The sequence below is a fragment of the Eimeria necatrix genome, genomic scaffold (assembly GCF_000499385.1).
Source record: "Eimeria necatrix Houghton genomic scaffold, Enh_scaff7, whole genome shotgun sequence".
Taxonomy (NCBI): Eukaryota; Apicomplexa; class Conoidasida; order Eucoccidiorida; family Eimeriidae; genus Eimeria; species Eimeria necatrix.
Window position 1 is genome coordinate 144,776 of NW_013654529.1, and position 22,181 is coordinate 166,956.

The following is a 22,181-nucleotide window of genomic DNA, read 5'->3' on the forward strand; positions in this document are numbered from 1 at the left end:
GATGTTGAGGGGTTTTAAACTTCTTTTCTGCCTTCCTCTAAACGGTCGCTGGTCGCTTGGTTCTTCTCTGGTTTGCCTTTAAGCACGTGCATTTTGCGTCAGCGTTACGGACGCGCAACGCGCAAGATCTTGACACGCATTACTTTGTACAGCATCATCTCATTGGAGTTATGTAATTGCACGCTCGTCAATGTCTTCTGTTTTCAAAGCCAGCTTCAAAGTGGGCAATTGCCCGCACCAGCAGGGGCAGTAAGGGTAAATGCTCATTGGGACGCTTTGTGCACTAATGATGAATCTGTAACGAGCAATGCGTCTTGAGGCAACTAAGCGTCTGCGCAGACAAGGCTTCATAATATACTGATGGCTGTGAAATGCAGCACAGCGTACATCATGGGGAGGCTTTCATGGGGCCCGTAGGACGAATGGGCTCATATGTGCCTCTTACGATTCGGTGGCTTCGTTTGTTGAGTACTCACTGTCCGCGAGCAGCCAGGCTGCAGTGCGCTTGCTCTGCCTCTTGATTGCCTGCCGAGCTCGCCAGCTGGCATCGAAGGGACTCTCTCTTTCTCATTGGCATTTTCAAGTAAATTGTTTAATTTCGCATCACCTGTAGGTAGGAGAGAAGCTCTGTTGCAGTACTTCCCCTATCATGACTGCTGCAGCTGCTGCCACTTCCACGTGCTGAGCATCTTTCCGTCAGCTTTTAGGTGCATTGCTCCTACACGCCTACGATTGAGATATGCTCAAGTGCCATTCCCCTGGGATCGCCAGCTCCAGTGCCATTTCCTACTCACCGTGGGGTTGAATCTGGCCAAAGCTAACTCTACCCTGCGAACGCAGTGTGTTGTGCCCTCTAATGGATATTTTGGACTTCAGTCACATGGTAAACATTCGCATCTGTAGGAAATACGGCAAAAGCAAAGCGAAGAGCAAAGCGAACAAGTAGATACAGATATTGGCAGTCTTAACGCTGGGATTCTGCTGAAATTCTAGGAAATGTCTAAATGCAGTTCATGGAGGCTATTTGAAAATTACGCAGACCTCATCCGCAACGTGGGCCTGAGCCCGTGTTGCGGCTAAGGTCTTAAACACACTGGGTCTACGGATTTGAAAAACGACATAAATACAAGCGGACGACAGTTAGTTGCCGTTGGAGCTGCAGGAGAATGCAGCTACGAGTTGAACGCATCGTTACTTGAATGCCTGGAGACATAGGCAAGTACCCTCATTCTGACAAAAACGTGCTGCTACCTATGTGTTTGCATACGTATGCCACCGCTGTGTGCATTTGCAGAGAGCGGTGGTAACCTCCACCGCTGACTCATCTCTTCCAAGGAACTACTACAATTTCTGCACTGCTGCGGCTTTCAGGCCGTGCTTCGCTATCCGTGTTTCTTAATGTCTGCTACCCTTCCGTAGTTCCGTGGAGCAGTTTGACTGCCCTGTCTCTACCGGCAAGGTGGCGAGGTACACTTTGGATGAAAACAACAAAAGCGCAGCACATGGGAGCTTCAAGATCCCATCTTCTGAAGAAGGCGCTTTTGTAGCTTGCTACTGACATTATCCTCCGCTCCCGTGTCGATGTGATAGCAGACGGTGTTTCTCCGTTGCAGGGTGTGAATCTGGAGTTGTGTGAAGCCAGGGCCATTTTTTAGTCGGCTGGCTCGCATCTAACGAGCTGAGCGAGATGCATAAAGCGACGTGAACTAGTAATCCCTACAACACCTCCAATGCTGCCACTTCGCGGCTGAGTACGCCTTCCATACCAACGAGCTAGCTAGCTGAAAGGGAGGGCACTTGTCGAACCATGAGACAGTTCACCATTCAGTTCTCAGTGAAACGGCAGAAACAACGGGAAATTCCTGTGGACCACACAAGGGGCCTCAACTGGCCACCCGCCAGTACCTCTACTGTCAACAGTGGGCCAGCTTTTGGTCCTTAAAAGCCTGCGGCCGGCAAAATGCATTCTGCAGCTAAGGCGCCGAAAAGACAGAAAACTTTGTGGACCTTGAAATGGGCAACGACAGAACACAGATTTACGTGATCCTGATGGCCTTAGAATTCCTCAACGTAATGATCCATCAGGCAGACAACTTGCAGGCCAGTTCACAACTCAGATAGCTGACAAAGCAGCACATGGTTTGATGGTGCAATGCGCTACACAGCTCCTCATAGCTAATATGCACACCAAACTTTGGATGCGTCAATCTTGCACCATGCAGCGCCTCTGCTGATTGGAACCCCTGCACGAGCTGCGAACAGAGCTGCGCTCATTGCAATTCAACTCTTGCTCTACTCTGTACGAGGCGGGCTGTGCTGTTCCTGTTGCAAGGGGTCTTGCGTACGTTGCACTGTTATCGTGTGATGCAGCTGGTTCTCCGCCGAGCGTGCAGGATCAACGGAAGCTGATGCCCGTCGTTCTATGGGAGTCCCTGATGCGACGAGCATGCATATGCCATGTACAAATGACCAGATAATGCCCACAATAAGTATCGTCGTGATGAGTTGCAGCACACCTGTGACAAGCATTCGTCGTCGCCGCGTCATGCACGAACAGATCATCGTGCCCAGCCCACACGGAAATAGAATGTTCAAAATCCCCCCAACGATGAGCCCTTGCCTTTCCATATCATTTCTAGGGGGAAGGACCTGCATCCAGCCAGAGAATCAATACAGACAATCCTTTCAACTTGGTATGTCAAGATGTCAAGATTCGCAAAAATGAACATATGGGACCAACACCTGCGGCAGCAATGGATCTCGCTTTCGTCGGTATGGAAAAGCGTGAATGAAGCTAAACGCCTACTTAATTTACGTGCTTTTCTGATGTTGGTTGCAAACCATCACAAGCGTGCTACTACACATAGATAAGCAAAGTGTAGACTGCCGGAGCAACAGACGGGAGTATGGAACGCCAAGTTGACTTGTGTAGCAAAAGCAGCTCTTAATGCCGTACGACGCAGCATCCAGCAGACTCAGAATCGTCCGACATCTTCACCTCCTTTCCAATGCTCGGCAAAAACGTTAACAGCTGCTAAATCCACACGGAGGGATGTTCGGCTTCCGCTGCGAGAAACAGAGACGCCACTGAAGGATTCGAACCCACAAAAAACGCAATGCCACACAGAGGAGAAGTGTGAGATCATGCGCAGTAGACCAGGAGAAGGCAATACGGTCAGCCAGTTCGCTGTGCTGGAGACGATATAATGTATCTTCTTGAGGCCGCCTTCCGTGAACACAACGCCTGCTCAGTACTTTTGCCTGTTTTCATCACTTTGCAAACAAGATACATGGTTTGCTTCAATTTTAATCTGAACAAACACCTCATTACCGCATTTGGTATTAAGGAACTGCGCAGGCTACTGCCGAAGTGCTCTGTGCGGTGCTGTCATGGCTAGCCCATAGAAAGCACGTTCTCTTGTCTGTCGCTTACCTTTTCTTTTCGCACCCCCATAATTCCGAGTTTACAATTAATCTGTAGAATAGAGTTGCTTGACCTTGCATCTAAAAGAGAGCTATTAAAAGCTGTGTATTCGTGCTACAGCGGAACAAACGTCGCTGACCAAACCACTATATAGGACACCTGATCTGATTCTGTTTACGAACTTTTAACGTTCATCACGGGCTTGATAGGCATAATGTGCATCTCCCCCGATTAAAGGCATTTTTCAGGCTTGATGAGGGTTTTGTTAAACCCAAATAGCCATGACTTATTTACTGAACAATCTGTGCCAGTTCCGCGATATCTCAAGGCTCGTCCGAGCACGCACAATCTTCGCCCGCTGCAGGCACTGATTTCTCCACAATTTCAAGCACATCTAAAATAAAAACTTCATTTTTCGTGTGCCTAGTGCCTTTGCAATCGCAATTTTCACACCAGGCGGGCGAGCACAGTATCGCGATGCAAACAACTCCTTGGGGGTCGTGTCCTGCTCGTTCCTCAGAGTACTTTTAAGGCTTCACTGGTTCTTCTGCGATACATCTTGCGGAATCTGTTCTCAATGTGCTATTTAAAAATGTGGTTAGTCTGTCTATGTCGCACAGCAGTAGTTTTAGGGGCCCACGGAACCTGTTGAAGTCTCTGGAGGTCAGGAGGCACTCGCCACATAACCAGACGACCAGATGTCCAAAACATACTAAACTACGAATACGCCCTCATGGGTGCGTCCCGTACAATGTACTGCACTGAAAGGGGAGTAACCGAGGCTACAGCAGTCCTCTCTACCTATATGCAGGTACATCTTGGGTCTCTCTGTATCCTCCGCCGCCTGCTGCTTCGCCAACTGACTCGCTGTCTGCGTCTACCGAGTTCACTCTCCCGCTCCCTCTACAGTGTTGTGCGTGTCTTCATTTGTATGTCTTCCTGTGTACTCTTTCCATCCTCCTTGTTGCTGATGCCTCTTTTCCTTTACTCTTACTACTATTTCGCTTCCTATATGGAGCTTGAACTCAAATAGTTGAGGTGTATGTTTGTTTCAACGGCACCGTTTGTAATTTGGAGCGAGGAGACGTAGCACCAACCAATATGCACAGATTGTCAATGTATTCTTTCTGGGAATTATTATGCAGATGATACAGTAACTTGCACGTGCTTCAATTTGCAGGCATCTATTTGGACTTACCCGCTATCTTGGCCCCGGAGAGAGCAGCCGCATTCACCTTGCTGCTAACCGTTGACATTGCTTTAGCACGTCCATCCTGAGAGACACACGAAAAACACGAATACTGCTAATGGGGCTGCAAACCAAAATTTAAGTGATGATGCTTTCACGATTCCTGGCCTTCACTGCTGCTGTCGGCAGATACAGCCTTACGGGAATCTTGATGAGTACCAAGGAGTCGCCAGCAACCGCATCGACTCTGAAGTAGCCTCTTCTCTCAAGCTGCAGCTTGTCACCTGCACTCGGCCAGCACAGAATCTAATATGTCTAGCCACTTTCCCACTCTGCTCCCACAACATGGCCGTAATCTGGCCCTTTAATCTAAAATGGGCGAATGCTAGTTGGGGGAGAGCTGAAACGTATACAGCCTACGCCACCTGCATCAGCTGCAAGTGCTTTCAAGGTGTATAGACCCTGGCCTTAGCTAAGTAGGAATCGAAACTAAAGCAAAAGAGGCACAACATACCCTCTTTCAAGGCACGGAGGTTAGGATCCCCAAGTGCTTCTGTGTCGAACTGCGTGTTTCTATTAATACACTCCTCCCACGCCTCCTCGCTCTCGTTTTCTATTTTGTCAACCGTGATCAGATGGTCGTATTCGCGTAGCACGAGCGGCGTCAACTGCGCGCATACACTCCGAAAGACGAAAGATACGTCAGCAGCCATGTGGTTTGCATCCCCCCAAGCGGAGGCGCCGTTTCTTGTGGGCGCAGCATGAGCTGATGATGCACACAGGATCTGAGGTGCGCCGGATAGGTGCTTGAAATTCCGCTATTGAAAGAACGCGAATGACGTCAGGCTTACCTGAACGTCCGCACTGGGTGGCAGCATAGGAACCCAATTGAGTTTTTTCTTTGTTTTTTTGAAGTCCCCTTCAAGGTGAAGCTTCGCTGATATAGCTGTAACTTTTCCAGTGCTATCCCTCTCCAGCCCCTCAAAGATGCAGTTTCCCCAATGCATCAGGGTCACCTGCGATGCAGGCACACACGCAGTAGGCCGCCGCACACAAAAAAAGAACACGCAAAACCAGTACTCGGATGCATGACAAACTAGGAGGCATTGAAGCATTTTGTGTCTCTCAAGCCCTGGCACATCCTTCATCAGATTCAAAAGTATAGAGTCTACAGCTCAGGATCTTTTGTCACCTCTTCTCCGTCTTGGCATAATTGTGCATCGTCTGTCTCAATGAGGATCGTGTTGTAAAGGTAAAGGGGTACTTGCCCAAGAGCCTCATTCTTGGCATGCAGACGGCGGGGCTGCGTTGCCACATTCTCAGGGGCACCGCTTATAGTAACTTTCACCCCGTCCGCTGCGCGCATTGTATCACAAAAATTTGAGTCCACCTCTTAGCGTCAACAAATGTGTGTCACCCTTAGCCGTCCGGCCTCTGGGGTCATCGTTGATGCCATCTCCAACCCGCTCATCTCTCGTTCCCCGCCGGCCCCAAAATTGATTAAAAGCTCCTCCGACGTAAATTGTCTGGGGAAGCAGAAGGGGTCCTGTGTTTCCAAGAACTGCGGGATCCTCACGGCTTACTGCGTGAGACTGCCATGAAGCGGGGAACAATTGGGTCAATGACCTGCTTGTTGAGAGTCCATAGCTTGTCCCATTCCATCAAGTTTCCGGCCTTCGAGGGGCCTTGCTGAAGGATAAACTCCAACAATGCCTCCACTGTCAATCCTCGACGCAAGATACCTACACACAAACACTCTTGAAAACACCCAACCTGTGGCTTCTGCGGAGGCTGCTGCAGGCGAACCACCTCCTACACTGCTTCTTGTTCTGCTAGGGATAGCACTGCTGCCACTAGCGTATTTTCCTCTATAGCCATTTCTTTCTCTGACCAACATGGCGTATGGTGCGACTTCACTCAGCAACAGCAAAAACAACAGGAAGAGCTGGAACAACTGCAGCAATACCAACAGCCAGGCTAAATGACACACCCCGTACGGTCGGCATGCGTGGGTCATCCCAGCCTGTGACAAGGCCTTCTGTGACAAAATATTTGAGTTTTCGCTTTGAAAGAACCGTCCGGACGAAACACAGCCGGGAAAACTCATATATGTTGACCTTCCGCAGGCCCATGGCTTCTTGGACCTGCGAGCATTACCAAACTCTGTGTCGCAAAAAGGTTCTTCAAATGCGCGCCTTTCCGCTCGGCCGTTTGTTCTTCCTGTCAGTTCAGTGGGCCCGTGTGGATAACAGGTACGAGTTGCAGCTCACCCAGTGGTACTGCGGAATTCTGTCTGCGTATTCGTTGGTCCTGAGGGCGTGAGTGACTCCCTCCCACGAGTCGACAACAGGGCATGCGAAGTCGTAAGTCGGGTAGGCTTTGAAGGTTCTGCCCATTCTGTGGTGTGGTGGCTCCACCACGCACCGAAACATCACCGGGTCCCGCATGCATTTGTTCTTGCATTGCATGTCAATCTTGGCCCGTACGCAGCACTGCTGACCCTCCGCAGTCCCCTGTGGGGCTCCACAAAAAAGCCACCAGCTGTCAAGGCTCCGCGTGAGACACAAAGTAAGGTTGCTTACCCCTTGGGTCAACACGCCTTGCGGCGCAGGATTATATTTCAAGTCGCTTCAATGCTGGGAAGTAGGAAGCATGAGCAAAGCAAACGTCAACCTCCGGAGCCAAATATTGTGAATGACAATATTCACGCAACCACGTGCAACATAACCAAGTAGGATATCACACAAAATATTTTCCAGTAGAAACAGGTCTCACCTCTTTCATTTGCTCCCAACGTCGCAAGTGTTCCTCTACTGGGAGACTCCGCGAGGCAGATTCGATGCCTTCGCCTCTCTCATAGCGCATTTGCTCGGTGGGGGTATTGTCTACGTAAAATATGCCTGCGTGCAGCACAAGCATCAGCAAAAGCGCTGACTGGCAAGACCATTTAACAGCATTAAGCAGCTGCCTTCGCAGTGCGACGATATAAGCGTGGAACAAGGGGAAAAAAGGTGTGAACCCAGTAGCGCAAGCGCAATCTCCGCCTCTACAAAAAACGGCCTGATTGAGTACACATGTCTGCAATACTAGAGAGGTAGCAGCGGTGGCTGTGCACACCAACCAACTCACCCTTTTTGATCATTTCGGTGCACGCATCTTGAAGCTGCTGGAGGTAGTCCGAAGTATGGGTCACCTTCTCCCACTCAACTCCCAGCAATTTTGTGTCTTCTAAGATGCTTTCTTCAAATTCGCCATTTTCCTTGGCGGGATTGGTATCGTCAAACCTGAAACAGTCGGCAGAAACATCACATGCTTCACCTGATCTTGTTGCTGTTGCTTTCCTTTTTACCGTGGTTTCTACTGCTGCCAGAACAGTTTCCGTTGTACCTAAAAATCATTCGTCCCTGATACTTTTTAGCAAAGTAGCCATTGAGAAGGGCCGCTTTGGCGTGGCCGATGTGCAGGTAGCCAGACGGTTCTGGGGGAAAGCGCGTAACAACTTTGCCCATCTCTGCACCCTCTAGCTTCCCTACGAAGACAAAAGCCAGACGCTGCGCACCGTTTGTTATAAGCAGCTGCGCGTGCGAGTTCTAAGGTTTCCGCTAGCTTTTGTCTCACCTTCGTATGATGCCTGCGTCTCCGCCTTTTCTTTTGCCTTGGCAGTTGCTGCTTTATCCGCCAAGGCCGCAGCAGCATCAGGAGATGCAGCCACTGGCTTTGGGCCCAGGATCTTCTGCTTTAGAGCTTTCTCTACAGGGCCTCTCACGCCCTTGACGTTGTGCATGTATCCATACCAGCGGGCTATTGCAGGATACTCTGCTGACCTGCAGCCCCAGAGTACACAATTGCACGGTATTACCATTAGCAGTAGCTTCTACGAGAGCTAATTCTCCATATATGTGAACCACCTTACCATTTTTCTGGGAGGGCACCTGTCTTCTCTGCTACTGCAGAGGTCCTCAAATGTATGTAAGCCCCAAGGTCGACAAGTGACAGGCGATGACCCCAAAGGAAAGTCCGTAGACTCAAGTACGCATTCATCTTCTTCAAACCAGAATCTCTAGGGAACCCTCCGGTGTACAGAGAACCCGAAAAAGGCACACCCAAGAGCACAGAAAGCAACGCTTGAAACAATGCCTCGCCGTCGGCGTCTGGAAGCAGCTGAGGCAAAGGAGACCCACCAGCACCACACCAGCCAACACGGTGAGCCGCCCCTAGCTCTTTCTAAGCTCAGAGTGCGTCTAAGTGATCCTAGATGCCGCGGGCCTCATCAGGTGGCTGCAGTGTTGGTTACCTGTCGACTCATAGGTCACAGCAGTGCACACAGCCAAAAAAGGCTACCGGGTAATACGCTGATAAAGACGCACCAACTGGCCGATTGGTGTGGTGAAAGCTATGCGTTTGGCGGCCTCAAGCTCGGGCAGCTGAATTGCAGGGTGCTCTAGTCGGCAGTCGTGCTGCTGCTCTTCTTGCTGTTGCAGGGCAACTAGCCCTGTGGCATGCTGCTCGCTGTTGGGGCAGAAAGTAAGCTCCTTTGAGTCCAAGCCCTGGAGCTGAGCAAGGGCGAGGAGGAGCAGCGGGGGCTGCTGCGGATTGAAGGAGACAGAAAGCTTTCTGGCTGTCATGTTCGGTAGACTTGGGGGGACAGCACAGGTGGGTTTCCTGGTGACTATAGGGTCCCCACGTTTTCATATATGCCTTATAGCCATAAATATGCCACAAGTAATAGAAGGAAAAACGTTGGGGAGAGCAACTGTCACCTGTGGGGCCCACATTGCATGCGTGGATCACAGAGTGACCCTGGGGTCGAACTGCTGCTTCGCGTTCGTTTCATTGCCCTTTTACCCTTTTCTTACCGACTTACATGAATAAGGAGCTTCATATCAACAACTTTGGGGGAAAGTAAGGAGGGATGGAGGCGCAAAGTGGGGGTATCTTTGCCTTAAAAGCCATCAAGCCGCCTACAGGCCGTTAGCCCGTAGGCTCTCCGACGTGGCACACACAAAAGGCCGTTGCAGTCTACGGGAGGCTCCAGGTAGCAGGATGCACGAGGCACTGTAGCCATCTTCATGTGTGTTTCACGCAGATACACACGGCTGGAGGGCCTCCGTGAAGCCGCGGCTTTAGATGGCTGTAACGTGGAAGTAGACCAGTGTAAATAGCGGGGACCCACAAGCACGATCAAAATGAAATTTTGTCTTTACTATAGGCCTCTAACATGTGGAAGGCAAAATGCATACAGCGTCCAAAACGCCTAAAGCCCATAGCCCTGACGACTGGGGCTACAGCCTGGCTTCACTGCGCAGGCTGAAGGACCCTCTACAACGACCGTGCTGCTCAGGTTACATTCATGTCGCAAGCATTTCCTCTCTACACGCTGTGTATGAGCTGGCTTCTCTGTCAATACGCAGGGTTAAGCAAGAACGTGGGCGGACACTTAGCAGCAGTCAGGAGGCTCAATCGGTCGTTCTATGAGTGTTCAAAGCTGAAACAGAACACAGGCAGGCAACTAGCAGCAACTATAGGACTGTATCAAACGAATCTTACATGCGTGATGTTATAGGAAGAGAACACGAGACCAGTTGATAGTACGATGGTGATATCTCGAAATAGGGGAACTGCGTTTTCCTTTAACATTCTGGCAGCATCAGTTGCTGCTGTGCGTGACGTGCCGTATAAGGGATTGGCTCTTGCCGTCCTTATATGTTTTGTTCGAACGCATCAAACACTGACGACTCAAGAGAACGCGACACGCTCAGTGTTCAGTCAGGCTGTTCAGTCAGGCTGACAAGGTACCGGTACCTGCCTTATCAGAATGCACCACGCAAAGCTGCTGAGTAGGCAGCATTAGAATAAGCAAGTAGGAAACAGTCGACATGCGAGTTGTGTGACCAACTGCGCCCTGGAGGTTCTGCTCACTGTTAGGCTGACCGGATTTTCGCAGATGCGATGGCATCACGCAAGCAATATATGCAGTCACAGCAGCTGGAACGGCAGTACTGTTGTACAGAAAGAGGAAGAACATGAAGACTTTGTGGGCAGCAGCGGTGAGCCATGTCTAGCTGCTGTGCTGCCCATATGTGAGCTCCACAGACTCGTCCTTATCCTGTGTGAAAGGAGATTTTACGAGCGACCACGCGTTAAGCCGAACTACAAGCATTTGGTGCTCGGATAGAACGGTTTAGGTTTTGTAAGCCTTAGTCATTTAGTTAGGGCCTAGTGTTTGTTTGTGTAGTATATGCTTCCATTTGAAGATACCACAGTGCGACCCCCATTTACACAATTGTTCCCTTGTTCAAGCGAACGACTCACTGTGCTCATTTTCTCAAACCACATAGCTCGGGAGAAGATTGTTTTCAAGGCTTGAATCATTGCAGTGACGCTCCCTCACGCATTTTCAGCAGCCTAACTGCAGAAGGTGCAGGTTGACGGTTTACCGCAAAGGGGCTACGATGGTAAGGCGTCGTAGGAGGTCCGTAACGCTTAGTTTCGCGCTTGACACGCCAAAGGTCCGTGCTGCATCTGTGCCGTATGTTACTCTGTCCCCAAAGACAATAAAATATCTGCACTGTAGCGCTGGTTGGCCGTTTGATGCTTCCTTATCCAAAAAGCAATCCAAAAAGCAACAGCGGCCTGTGGCCTGTATTGTGATATTCTCGCCTGTGTTTTTCATCTCCAACGTCCATGTTCTTGAGCAGGCCGCCTCAGGACATCATACGTATATAGCTCTATTGCCTCACAAAGGTGCACCAATTAAAGATCCCCGAAGCTGCATAATTAGACCTCAATTGCTCTACTGGCCCGCCCAAAAAAGCTATCTCCCGTACAAAAGTGACCAGAACTCCAACTACGCATGCATACGCATTTGTGTAGACCCTTAATTTTACTGAGGCCAGAGCGTGCTTAGATGTCCAAGATATATCAAAACGCGCTAACACAAACATTGAATGATACCGCTGCACAGCAGTGGCAGGATCTACAGGCATGGTACTGAGAAGCTGATACCTGCCAGTTCGAGACGAAAAAAGCAACGGATTCCATGGCGAAATGCAAGCATAGATCTTCTTATCACATTTTATCCTTTCTTGGTGGGTACTTGAGCAGACTTCAGCAGCCAGAGAGCTGCTCAAAGTTCAAATGGGTATGTGTATTTCGAGAGTCATTGAGAAATATGCGGAAGCACTATCAATTTTTAAAAACTCCTCTACTCATGTTCCCTGCTGTGAGGCACTACATGCTAGCTGTTTTTACTACGGAGTAGCTGCCTTGCACATCTTGCATCGCATCTCTTGCGGTGGGTTGCACCTAGGTGAAGTTGCAGCTAATCGGATCAAGCCGCTGCTAATAGATACCATCTACCCGAAATTGAATCAACGGTGCATAATGTTTGCTCTAACTTTTCGTGTAGCGCGCTCGTATCTTCGCCGCTGGCCTTCCATGTTGCATCCCCATTGCTCCACCTGCAGCGCGTCTTTGATATGCTTCATTTTTAGTCGAGCAGCTTTCAACCTTTTTTTCGGAAAAAAGGAAAATTAAGTCCTTATTGTCTCTTTAAAAGAGAACTGTAGTGCGATTTTATTCAGATAGTGTAGACACGAGGAGGCCGTGCGGCTTGCGAACATGTCCCCCCAAGGAAAAGCATCATATGCTTGCAAGCTCCATGAGGGAAAGAGTGTCGGTTTCTGGGGCATGCATAGAGCTATATTTTAATTCCAAAAAATTTTGTCTGACTCAGAAGTCGTCTGGTTCACACTGACAGGCTCTCCGGTGACTCTTCGGGAACCTACTGGATAGTCATTCTCAATGTGAGTTAATTAAAGCGTTTTTGATTAGCCTGGATCTACTTAATCTGAAATGCAATTTATTTCAAGAGATTCGGGCAAAAAAATACATTTTAGTCTTCAAGAACTATTGTTTCAGCTGTTTAAACAACACAGTGGTCAAGCGGTTGCGCCTGTGCGGTCGAACTGTTCGCAGATCCGCGTAGCTGGGTCGCCTATCAGGCGACGGTCTGTTCTTCATTGCGCTCCATCTCACAGGTGTTTTCAGCAATAATTTTCAGGTTTTTACATCTACCTTATGTTTTTTTGGCTTAGTCTGGTTAAATTTATTCCAATACAGGCGTGATCACCCCATATTAACTGGTGTGGTTCGCGCTTTTTTGGCCAGGCGGTGGAGGCAGCGGCTTTAGGTGGACAACGCCCAATTTTTTCATTGCGCCTAGCAACCTTAAGTGCCTTCTCTCGCTTACAACCAGAAAGGTTCAAAGTCTTCTACTGCTGAACAATAAAATTCCAGCCATTCCATCTTGTGTCACCTGGGGGGCGGTATACATTGCAGAGCCGCCGCGTGTCTGAATCTGTTGGCATCGCGTGGTACGACGAAATTCGATTACTGCGTCCCTGCACATCAGACCCTGGTTTCCAATAATTCAAGGAATTACCGGGATTTAGGTCATCAGGTAAACATTTTTTCTGGACTCAGGGAGGCATTCCCGGTGACAGCCGAAGCAGCCGTGATATTTTTCCAACTGCGGTGCAAAGAAAGGTTCCTGACTCGTTTCCCAGGACTCAGCAGTGAAAACTGATAACATCTACTGAAACCAGACTGAGGTTAAGTTAAGATCTTTTTGCTGTTACAAGAGCCAGGTGTATTCCAAACCCTTCGGGAAATCCCTGTACTTTTTTAACGTGCATTCAGCAGTGCTGTCAGCTGGGCTTCCGATTCTCAGTCGAGGATTTTCCCAGGTTTTTTTTTAGCCTGATTATTTTCTGTACATCCATCCAAGCATCTTTTGCAGACTCGGGGGAAAAGTTTCCCTTTTAAGCCTACGACTACAGTTCCTCGCTAGCGTCATCGCTCGTGGCGGAAGAAAATGACGAACCTAAGGACTTCCAGGCCTCCGTCTGATTTTCCTGAGACACTTCAGATGCAAGACGCTCGGTCCGCAACCGTACCAGTTGTTGTGCTGGGTGCAACGATAGGGGGTCTGGCAGCTGCAGTGGCTATTCGCTCTCGCACAGGGCGTGCGGTATGTGTGCTGGACGTGCAAGGGGAGGAAGTGAAACAAGGCGAAAAAATAGAATCAGACACTGTATGCGCTTTATCTGTACGGTGCATGGATGCACTGCGTGCCATAAACTCGGACCTGTACCGATCAGTGATGAGCAATACAGAAGTATCAAACTCTTTTCCGGCCGCTGCCTGTAGCATGAAGATGGACGGCCCGATGCACATCAGTTGCAGCACCTTGAGGCAAATACTCGCTGCGCACCTGACCACTGGCCACGGTGGCTCCTCTTTCTTCTGGCGCAGCTGCTCGGTCCAGCATGTATCTGTAGTGGGTAAACAGGAGAAAGCCGACGGCGAATCTGGTGGCCTTGTCTCTCTTTCTTTTGAGAATGGTGTCGTTATTGAGGCAGGTTTGGTAGTGGTGGCGACAGATTCCGTTTCCGTGTCGGATCTGCTTGACAATCAGTAAGTTCTTACTTGGAAATATGATAGAGGGCACAAAATTTAGAAAAAACGAGCCTACTCTGCTTTCTTTCCCTCCTTAGGGAATAGAGGTTTGTGCCTTCTTGTTGGTGCTTTGCTGATCTTGTAGCCCACTGCAGGCCCACAGAAATTCTTTTTCTACCGATTGTGGGGGGCAACAGGGGGAGTGGAGGCTGTCTTGCGGTAGCAGGAGACCCAGCGATCTCGAGGTTGCTCTTCTAACAGAAGCTGAGCGCCGTGTCATGTCTGTAGTTGCATCAGCTACCCCTTCCGTACGTCTTTCTGTTTTTTATGCACTGAGCTGCAGCGGTGAACACATTTAACATGCATCATTCGTGATGTGAAATGCACGCAATAACGGGCAGGTCAAACAACTTCTGGATTCACCTCCGGAACACGCATTTTTATTCATTCAAGGGTTGTTAAGGCAACAGGCAGTGGCACAGGCAACGTTTTATGTCGTGGTGCTTGCAGACGATAACTGGAGGAGAGTCACCGGCAACAGACGTGTCTCCCCTTATGGAGGGCAAGAACGAAACACTGTGCGAGGAAACTTTATCTTCTCGAGTGAGCCCACAGTGTTTCGGGGACTTGGAGTTTTGGGCTTATATTTTAGGTTTTGAAGTTCCCAGTTTGGGTTTCAGATTTAGAGCCTCATCAGTATCTTTGTTTCAACGAACGTTCTGTCGAAGATCCATTGCGGGCAGCTGTTTTCCGGCACTTTCTATGTAGCTAATTCACATGGCTTATTACTTCGGCTCTGCGTGTTTCCTGTCAGAGTGCCGTGTCTGTCTCCTCGTTTTCTAACGGGTCGCGGAAAGGTTCCGTTTTGTTTCTAAATTGCCTCAAATTGAGAGAGGCTGATGCTTCTTGGACTTTCATGGATGGTCGAATTGTACTTACAGCTGCGGCGGTGAGCTTGTTCCCCGTTGTGTTTCCGTCACTTTCTCCGTTTCTGCCGTCGGTGCTTTCTCTGCCACATTTTTCCTCGGTCTCCCCTAGCTTGTGCATTTACCGTCGTAGTGGCACACTACGTTTCGGCCTCTTGTAGTCATTGTGTACTTCCATTAGGTCTATGTGCAACCTGCTTCGATCTGCTTCTGCGTCTTTCGTGACTGTGTACATGCCACAATTCAATCCTCTGCCTAGGTATCTATGCGCCTTTATGCGTACTGATCTCATCTTGGCCCCGAAAATTCGGCCCGGGTCCTTGTTTCTGTTCTTCTGTTTTCGTCGTATGTCTTTGCCTTGCTGGTCCCTTTTCTCTCTATGTTCCTTTCCCTGTGCACTTGTGCCTTTGCTCTCTGCATCTTTGCCCTTTTTGTGCACATTCCTTTACTTTGTCCCCCGTTTATCTCTGGTAGCCAACGCAAGAGGTTTTTTATTGCTAGAGCGCGGAACTTTACATACATTTACATGCAGAAAAAGTTGCTTTGTGAAATTCAGGCGCATCCTTGGGCCTCTTCTCTGGCCGATGGACTTGAGCTTGTAAGTTTCCTCATCTTTTTTGTTGGCTTCTGCTTGTGGCAGTATTTTATTGAAGGCTTGCTGCTGTGCTGGCTTCAGCCTAGAACATTGTGCTACGTGGTTAGTGTGCTCATCTGTTCTTTTTTCTGTGGAAGTCCCCGTCTATACTTCCTGTATGTTTTCTGTTATTCCCTTCGGCTTCAGTGTCATTTTACGTTCTGGGCTCGTTTTATGTTCCATACATTGGGTGCAGACGTTTTCGCTTATGCATGTGTTCTAAGCACGACGTCGAGGCACATGTCTGCTTGGCGCGTCACTTCCGCTTACCACCGTCCTGCCTTTGTTTGTCTTATTTCTTCCGGCTGCATTTTGTCCTTCCATTCTACACTGGATCTGCCTCGAAGACGCATTCTAATTCTTGGCTCCGTCCCGCTTGCCTCATTGGCATTTTCTGATATTTACTTCCCTGTTTACGTTGTTTGCCACTGGCCTGTTTTCGCATTTCAGGATCTAGAAGATGCCGCTCAACTAGGCTGCAGTTTGTTCGACTGGAAATTTCAACTCCGAGAATCCTCAGACCGTTTTGAGGCCATCAGGCAAAGGCGTCTCGCCACCGTTATCACCAGCCCAAGAGGTTAGCAATGTGCATCGCAGAGAATCACTAATAAGTGTTGGTTGCTCTCAATTGTCAAACTTTTGAAATCTTAGGAGTTAGGAACTACGCTTAAGACTGGCCGTTGCATTCCTTTGGCACTCTCGTACAGACTGCACTAGGCACGGACGGCATTTGTTCTAACTGTGCGATTGTATACCTGTTTAGATACATTTTCGTTGTCACACTACAGTTCTTTGACTTCGTTTCATAAAGTATAATGCAAAGGCCGTACTTGTTGGCTCTGACCAACTTTCCTCTGTCTTGCTTCATGTGTTCTTGGCGCAGGTTCATCGCACATCGAACATATTTGCTTCTGCACTGGCATTGCATACACGCATTAGTCTGTTTCCGTAGTTGCAGTTTGTGCAATGTGTATATTTTGGAGACGCGTATTCGCATAGAGGCATGAGGCTGCAACTATTCTCAAATGCTTCAGACAGGGAAATGTAGCTTCTCATTCGCTTTGAATGTGACAATGCATGCGTGCGTGCGCACAAGCACATGCGTCCACATACACCATATACACAGTAACAAACGACATTTTTCGCTTCGGTGCCTGCGTCTGTGAAAATTTCATGGCTATATGCATACAAACTTGATTCGTGCGATTCATGCGGCGTTTTGTCTTTGAACGATATCTTTGCTTCGTGTTATGCTCCTATTTGCAGTTGCGAGAAGCTGGATATCTGATTTCCCTGAAATCCCATGTGGAACTTCAACGGTCACTAGCCACGCAGACTATTCTTCCCTTGATGAAGAACAGACTTTCTTGCCTACCCGCGACGCCTATGCCGAGCTTTTACCCGTTGGGGGCATCGCTTATGAGGTGCAAGAGGCCAAGGTTTACTGAAACTACCACAAGCCTAGTTTGCTACTTAAGCTAGCTAGCCAGCTAGCAGGCTGGCTGGTGTGCTGAAGCCATTTGTTGGGTCGGCAGCTGGTGTGCTAGATTTGTTGGCTGGCTATAGCTAGCTAGCTAGCTAGCTTCCTGAAAAACGGGATCCCGACCTCGGTCCTACTTGCGAAGATACACCGTGTCTACTACGCAAGGCATGCGAAGAAGCTTGGATTTTGTTGATTTATTCGTCGTTCTCAGTTTGTCTGTCGCCAGCAAAGTTTTTGCAGAACGCCGACAGCCTGCCGCGGCGTAATGAACAGATCGAACAGATGGACCTGAGAATAATCCGTGCATGTATGCATACATGCCCAAATTTGCATAATAAATACGCATGGCTAGGAACACGCAGTCCATGCGCCAATGGACGCGTAGATCTTGCGTACGGTTTAATTGCATGCACGTGAAACACAGAAAAACACGAAGCGTATGTATATGGCAGGTAGTGTGCAATCACAATAGCCTGGTTAATGTGTACCATGCATAATGCATCAAATGTACATCAAGTCGTCTCAGCCGTGGCCTAACCCTTTCGAGAGGCGCGCGCTCTCGCCTGGGCGGCCTCACTGGCAACTCGTCTCGCTGACACCCCGAACAAGGTATCTTTCTAAATCTCGTCCAATATCGCTTCCTCGAGTTCAAAATGAAGTCAGTTGGCGGGCCCTTTTGCAGCGCCTGCTGGTGCTAGTTAGTTTCTCTCCCTCCATGGAGAAACCACTTAGCGCGGAAAAATTGGTACCGCCTTCCTCCTTGTGTACATAGCCTTGTGTACAGCTCTGCCTAGGTTAAGGAATACAACCTCCAGCATTGTAAATAATAAGGTACACCTGATATTTGGAGAGGTACAAACGATACTGCAACGTCTTCATAGGAATACGACCCCCCGTTCATGAAGCATGTGAGATGGTTCCTGATGCTGCTCGCACTCATGCGAACTCCCAAGCGTTTCGCGTCGCTATCTGGAAACGAAGTATCACCGTGGCAAGTTGTGCTTGATGCAAAGTGAAAAACCGCGGCTGTGAATGGAATGCTTACTTATGCCTGAATACACATTCCGCTGGCACGGCTGATAGGACCGTTTACTTGTGTAGTGCCCATGTAAGGCGCGATATAACATTCTTACGGGAACTTAGATCAAGCATAAATCTGTCTATATCATCTATAAACGTGAAGAGAAAGCGCACTGAGTACACCCGTCAAGACGGCGAATGCGAATGTACCAAAATTCACGAAAAGAAGCAAAGAGCAGACTTTGCCCGTGTTATTTCACTTCAGAAAAAAATTCCAATAAAACGGATTCGAAAAGGCAATGAATGTCATGGTGGTTGGCGGCTGCATGAGCCAAAACGCTCGCACAACCTCGCTGCTGCTGCTGCTGCAATATTGATGCTGCTGCAGTTGCTGCTGCTACTGCAGTCACAACTGTTGCGACTACTGCAAGGCGTCGAAGAACTGGTCCGATGATGCGACACTTCGGGAATGTGAGAGTCACCTCCCACTTCGTTCCTATGCCTGTGAAAGCCGTCTTCCTCTTTCGCGCCTTGCCGCAATAGCAGCTGCTCCACCATCCCTTGCAGCCACTGTCACCGCTTGTGCTCTTGCCGTTCGACAAGCAAAGGAAGCGCAGTAAAAAACGAAGAACAGCCAGGTATAATCAGCTGCTTCTGCGGCCCGGAAGAACGTAAAGGCCGCTTCACAGTTCTCAATGAGATCACATATCACAACACCTCTTCAAGGCAAAGACTCACGCCTCTTCAACTGCTGCAGCAACTTCAGGAACAGCTGCAGCACCTGACCATACAATTGCCCATACAATTGCAGCTGTGCTTGTTACAGCTGCTTCACCTGCTCTTTTAAGTGGCTGCCCCTCCTGGAGCTGTTGATGCTGCTGGCGCTTGAGATCAGTTTCACTGCTGCCATGTGGGAAGATCAGAGATCGTCGAGGTAAGTGGACTGGAGCTCCATAAATTTCTGATAGTAATCAGGACAAGACAAAATTGCCAGCATTTAAACCCATGGGCAGAACAGAATTGTCACAAGGACAAACTTTTAAAGTGGCACACAAGAGGCGACGACGACACGGAAAACCCCACAGCAGCAACGGCAGCGAGAAATAGATCAACCAGTGCTGCGGCTAGGTGCCACATCAGACGCAATCAGTGGCAAAACGCAATCGATACAGAAGGCCGATTGGCATACATCAAGAGAGGCTCAACACCAAATAAAAAGGAAAGACACAAGCTGAAGAGTACGTAGCTAAAAAAGATGAGTGAGGAGATGGAAACCATGAAAGCAAAGAAGCTGGAAGCTGAAAGCTGCGAGAATGCCGTGCACTGTCCTACCTCATGTTCCTCTATGGACATATCCAACTGGTACTCCACCGCCTCCTCTATCGTGAAATCTCTGCCCAAGCGGGAAATATAGACGCGAGGCGCTTCTTCAGCAGCAGCAGCACCGGTGATGTCTTCTGCTGCTGCTCCCGCTCCAGGCTCTGGCGCTCCTGCAGTTTCTCCCCCAAATGGTCTCTCCGCTGCGCCCAGAGTAGAGGCCTCCTCCCTGTCTGGCACTGTCTCGTCCCTTCCATGTCCTTTGTTCTCCAGACCCAGCGCTGCCGGTTGTGTCTTTTGACCTGAAGGCACTACTGCTGGCGCCCCTGCTGTTTGCGCTGCTGCTGCTCCGGTTTCCCCGTATATTTTCCCTGCAGCATTGGCCGTTGTTGCACTTGCTGCGGTCGCTGCTGTTGCTGCTGGTACCCCTGGCTTGTACGCGGGCGTCCCACGCAAGGTAGAAAGCTTGTTGCTGGTCTTCATACTGAATTTTATCTGCCCACGCTTGCCTCCCGCTGCAGATAGCGGCTGATTGACGGGCGGGGCAGTATTGTCCTTCGGCTGCATCGAGTGATCAGCTCCCTGCGCAGCAGCAGAAGCAACAGCTGCTGCGCCAGGAGGATGACCCGGCAAAGAAGCAGCCGCAGGGGCTGCACCGTAAGAAAAGGAAGCGCCGCTTCCACTGCGCATCCACGAAGGAGTAGAGACCGAGCTTTTCGTCCCTTCCGCTTGGCCTTGTCGAGTGCCACTCATCTGCAGCTTTGCCTCACTTGCAGGCCCTAGTTCAGCGCACAGCAGAGGAAAAACACTATAGCATCAAAAGCAACAACGAAAGCGGCGCAAGAACATATACTGGGTGTCAACAAAGAGGCAGCACTGGAACAAAATATATACAGGTGCAGTAAAGATGCGCAACTCGGTTTCTACCTCCGCAATAAACGACGTAGCAGCAATGAGAGGATAGACAGAAACATGTGAAGTAACAAGCACCTCTGTGTTCCAATTTGAAGTCCGACTAGCGCTCACTGCATTACAAAAACCGCAGCTGACCCAACGTGGGCGGCACAAAGAATAGCAGCAGCATGAACACAAGGAACTGCTGCAGCACCAGCAACAAAGAAAACAGAATTTACCTGCTTGGCGCCAGGTAGGTACTGCGCTGGCTGGATTATCGCTGCTGCACGAAACAGCGGATCCGACAGACGAGCCAGCATTAGTTTTGCTGCTTTTGTCCTGCTGTTTCTTCAGCTCATTTTTCTCTGCTCGAGTAAAAGGGGCGAAAACAGGCACACGCATGCTCCAGCAGCGGCTGATGAGCGACCGCAGCAGCTGCAGCTGCTCCTGCAGCCGCTGCTGCAGCGACGCGAGATGCTCCACCACGGTCTTCGAGTCCTGGGAAATGAAACAAAAGAATAACAAACAGGACTTGCTGGTAACCAGCGCCGCCTCCGTCCCTGCTGCTGCCTGCTGTTCAACTCAGTACTGCTTCCCGTGGTGTCACTGCTGCTGCTGCTGCTGCTGCTGCTCGCGCTGTGGCTGCTCACCTCGTGTTCGAGTTTAGAGCCACAGTCACACAGAAATGTAGCATCTTCTGGGTCGAGCTTGAGCCTTTGAGCTTCAAGTGCATCGTACTGACGGCCACAAATGGGACAAACAAAGACGTCCCTTGTCTCTGCCTCTCGCCTTTGCTGCTTCAGTTTGGTGTCAATCTGCTCTATGCGGTACTGCACCACTATGACTGCATACGGCGACACGCGGTAGTAAAAAGGAGCAGCAGAGGACGCCCCCGAACCTAGCAAAGCAGCGCCGCCAGGCATAGAGCCACGCCCATAGTCCGTGGTGCCCCCCACACTGCTGCGTCACACAGGCACATTTGCCCATTAACTTCAAACACAAACCAAGACAGTACCCTTTCTTAATGGCCTGCCTCTGCTGTCAAAGAGCGTTCACCACCAGCAGCCTCAGTACGCCTTAATGGCTGAAACGTGATTTCGTTCAAAACTCAAACTAACACGAGAATGCAGTCAGAAATGAAATGTGCATGAAGGCAGTCACTGTAGAACGATTGCACTGTGGCGAAATCGCCGGCCGCCACATGAAAGGTTTCTATATAGCCGTCACAATAGACTAAATTGGCTAGGGAGGTGGCTAAGAAAAGCCAAAGAGGCGCACCGTACGCTAAACTCCGCCATGTACGCTTTCGTGGAGAAAGACACACCTGGACGCAGTGTCTCCATCCGCGCTTGCATTGGACAATGCTTGTGCACTCGCAGCGCTAAGTTGCTCCTTCTGGATCAGCATCAGCCTCTCCAAGGAAGCGCAAACCTCTCGAACGCGTTTGTCTGGCCAGCCGAGTCTGTCGATCAGTTCCCTCTCCGTGAAGGCCTTCTCTTCTGAGGCCAGGAAGTCCACGACCACAATTTGTTCGTCATCGCAGAAAAGTCGAGTGGTTGCAGCTAAGAAAGCCATAAAGAGTTCGCGGTCGTACGGCTTTGAAACCCCGGCGCCGCTCGCTGAATCTGGGTCAGCGCCGGGGCTTCCTCGGTCAACAGAAACGGCCCCCATCGAAATGCGAGAAGGAGGAGACGTCGTGGACATTGATTACACTATAAACGGGAGGAAAGCGCATGCCGGGAGGACTTGGAAAGCGCCAGATCCTTACAGACAACACGCAATACATGCAACTGTTGCTGTAGTAGGGAGAGAAGGTGCTGCTGCAGCAGCAGCAT

At 49.7% G+C, this 22,181-nt stretch overlaps 3 protein-coding genes across 3 annotated transcripts; 1 reads left to right on the top strand and 2 right to left on the bottom strand.

The window, feature by feature from the left end:
- Positions 1-4,608: 4,608 nt before the first annotated feature.
- On the bottom strand, positions 4,609-9,238 carry ENH_00076910 (glutamyl-tRNA synthetase, putative; the record flags this gene model as incomplete). Its single annotated transcript, XM_013582620.1, has 14 exons — positions 4,609-4,698; positions 4,815-4,897; positions 5,128-5,281; positions 5,465-5,629; positions 5,806-5,969; positions 6,197-6,355; positions 6,604-6,757; positions 6,884-7,126; positions 7,389-7,513; positions 7,743-7,897; positions 8,001-8,142; positions 8,232-8,437; positions 8,527-8,774; positions 8,981-9,238. The coding sequence occupies 14 exons, from the start codon at positions 9,236-9,238 to the stop codon at positions 4,609-4,611; spliced, it is 2,346 nt and encodes a 781-aa protein (XP_013438074.1).
- A 4,250-nt stretch (positions 9,239-13,488) lies between these two features.
- Positions 13,489-17,080, top strand: ENH_00076920 (hypothetical protein, conserved; the record flags this gene model as incomplete). The annotated part of the gene is made up of 7 exons (XM_013582621.1): positions 13,489-14,090; positions 14,218-14,380; positions 14,583-14,675; positions 14,887-15,021; positions 15,555-15,596; positions 16,083-16,209; positions 16,899-17,080. 7 exons carry the CDS (start codon positions 13,489-13,491, stop codon positions 17,078-17,080), a joined length of 1,344 nt encoding a protein of 447 aa, XP_013438075.1.
- Positions 17,081-19,054: 1,974 nt separating this feature from the next.
- Positions 19,055-22,050, bottom strand: ENH_00076930 (Transcription initiation factor IIE alpha subunit, related; the record flags this gene model as incomplete). The annotated part of the gene is made up of 5 exons (XM_013582622.1): positions 19,055-19,096; positions 19,468-20,231; positions 20,586-20,844; positions 20,997-21,306; positions 21,671-22,050. The coding sequence occupies 5 exons, from the start codon at positions 22,048-22,050 to the stop codon at positions 19,055-19,057; spliced, it is 1,755 nt and encodes a 584-aa protein (XP_013438076.1).
- Between the last annotated feature and the right edge of the window lie 131 nt (positions 22,051-22,181).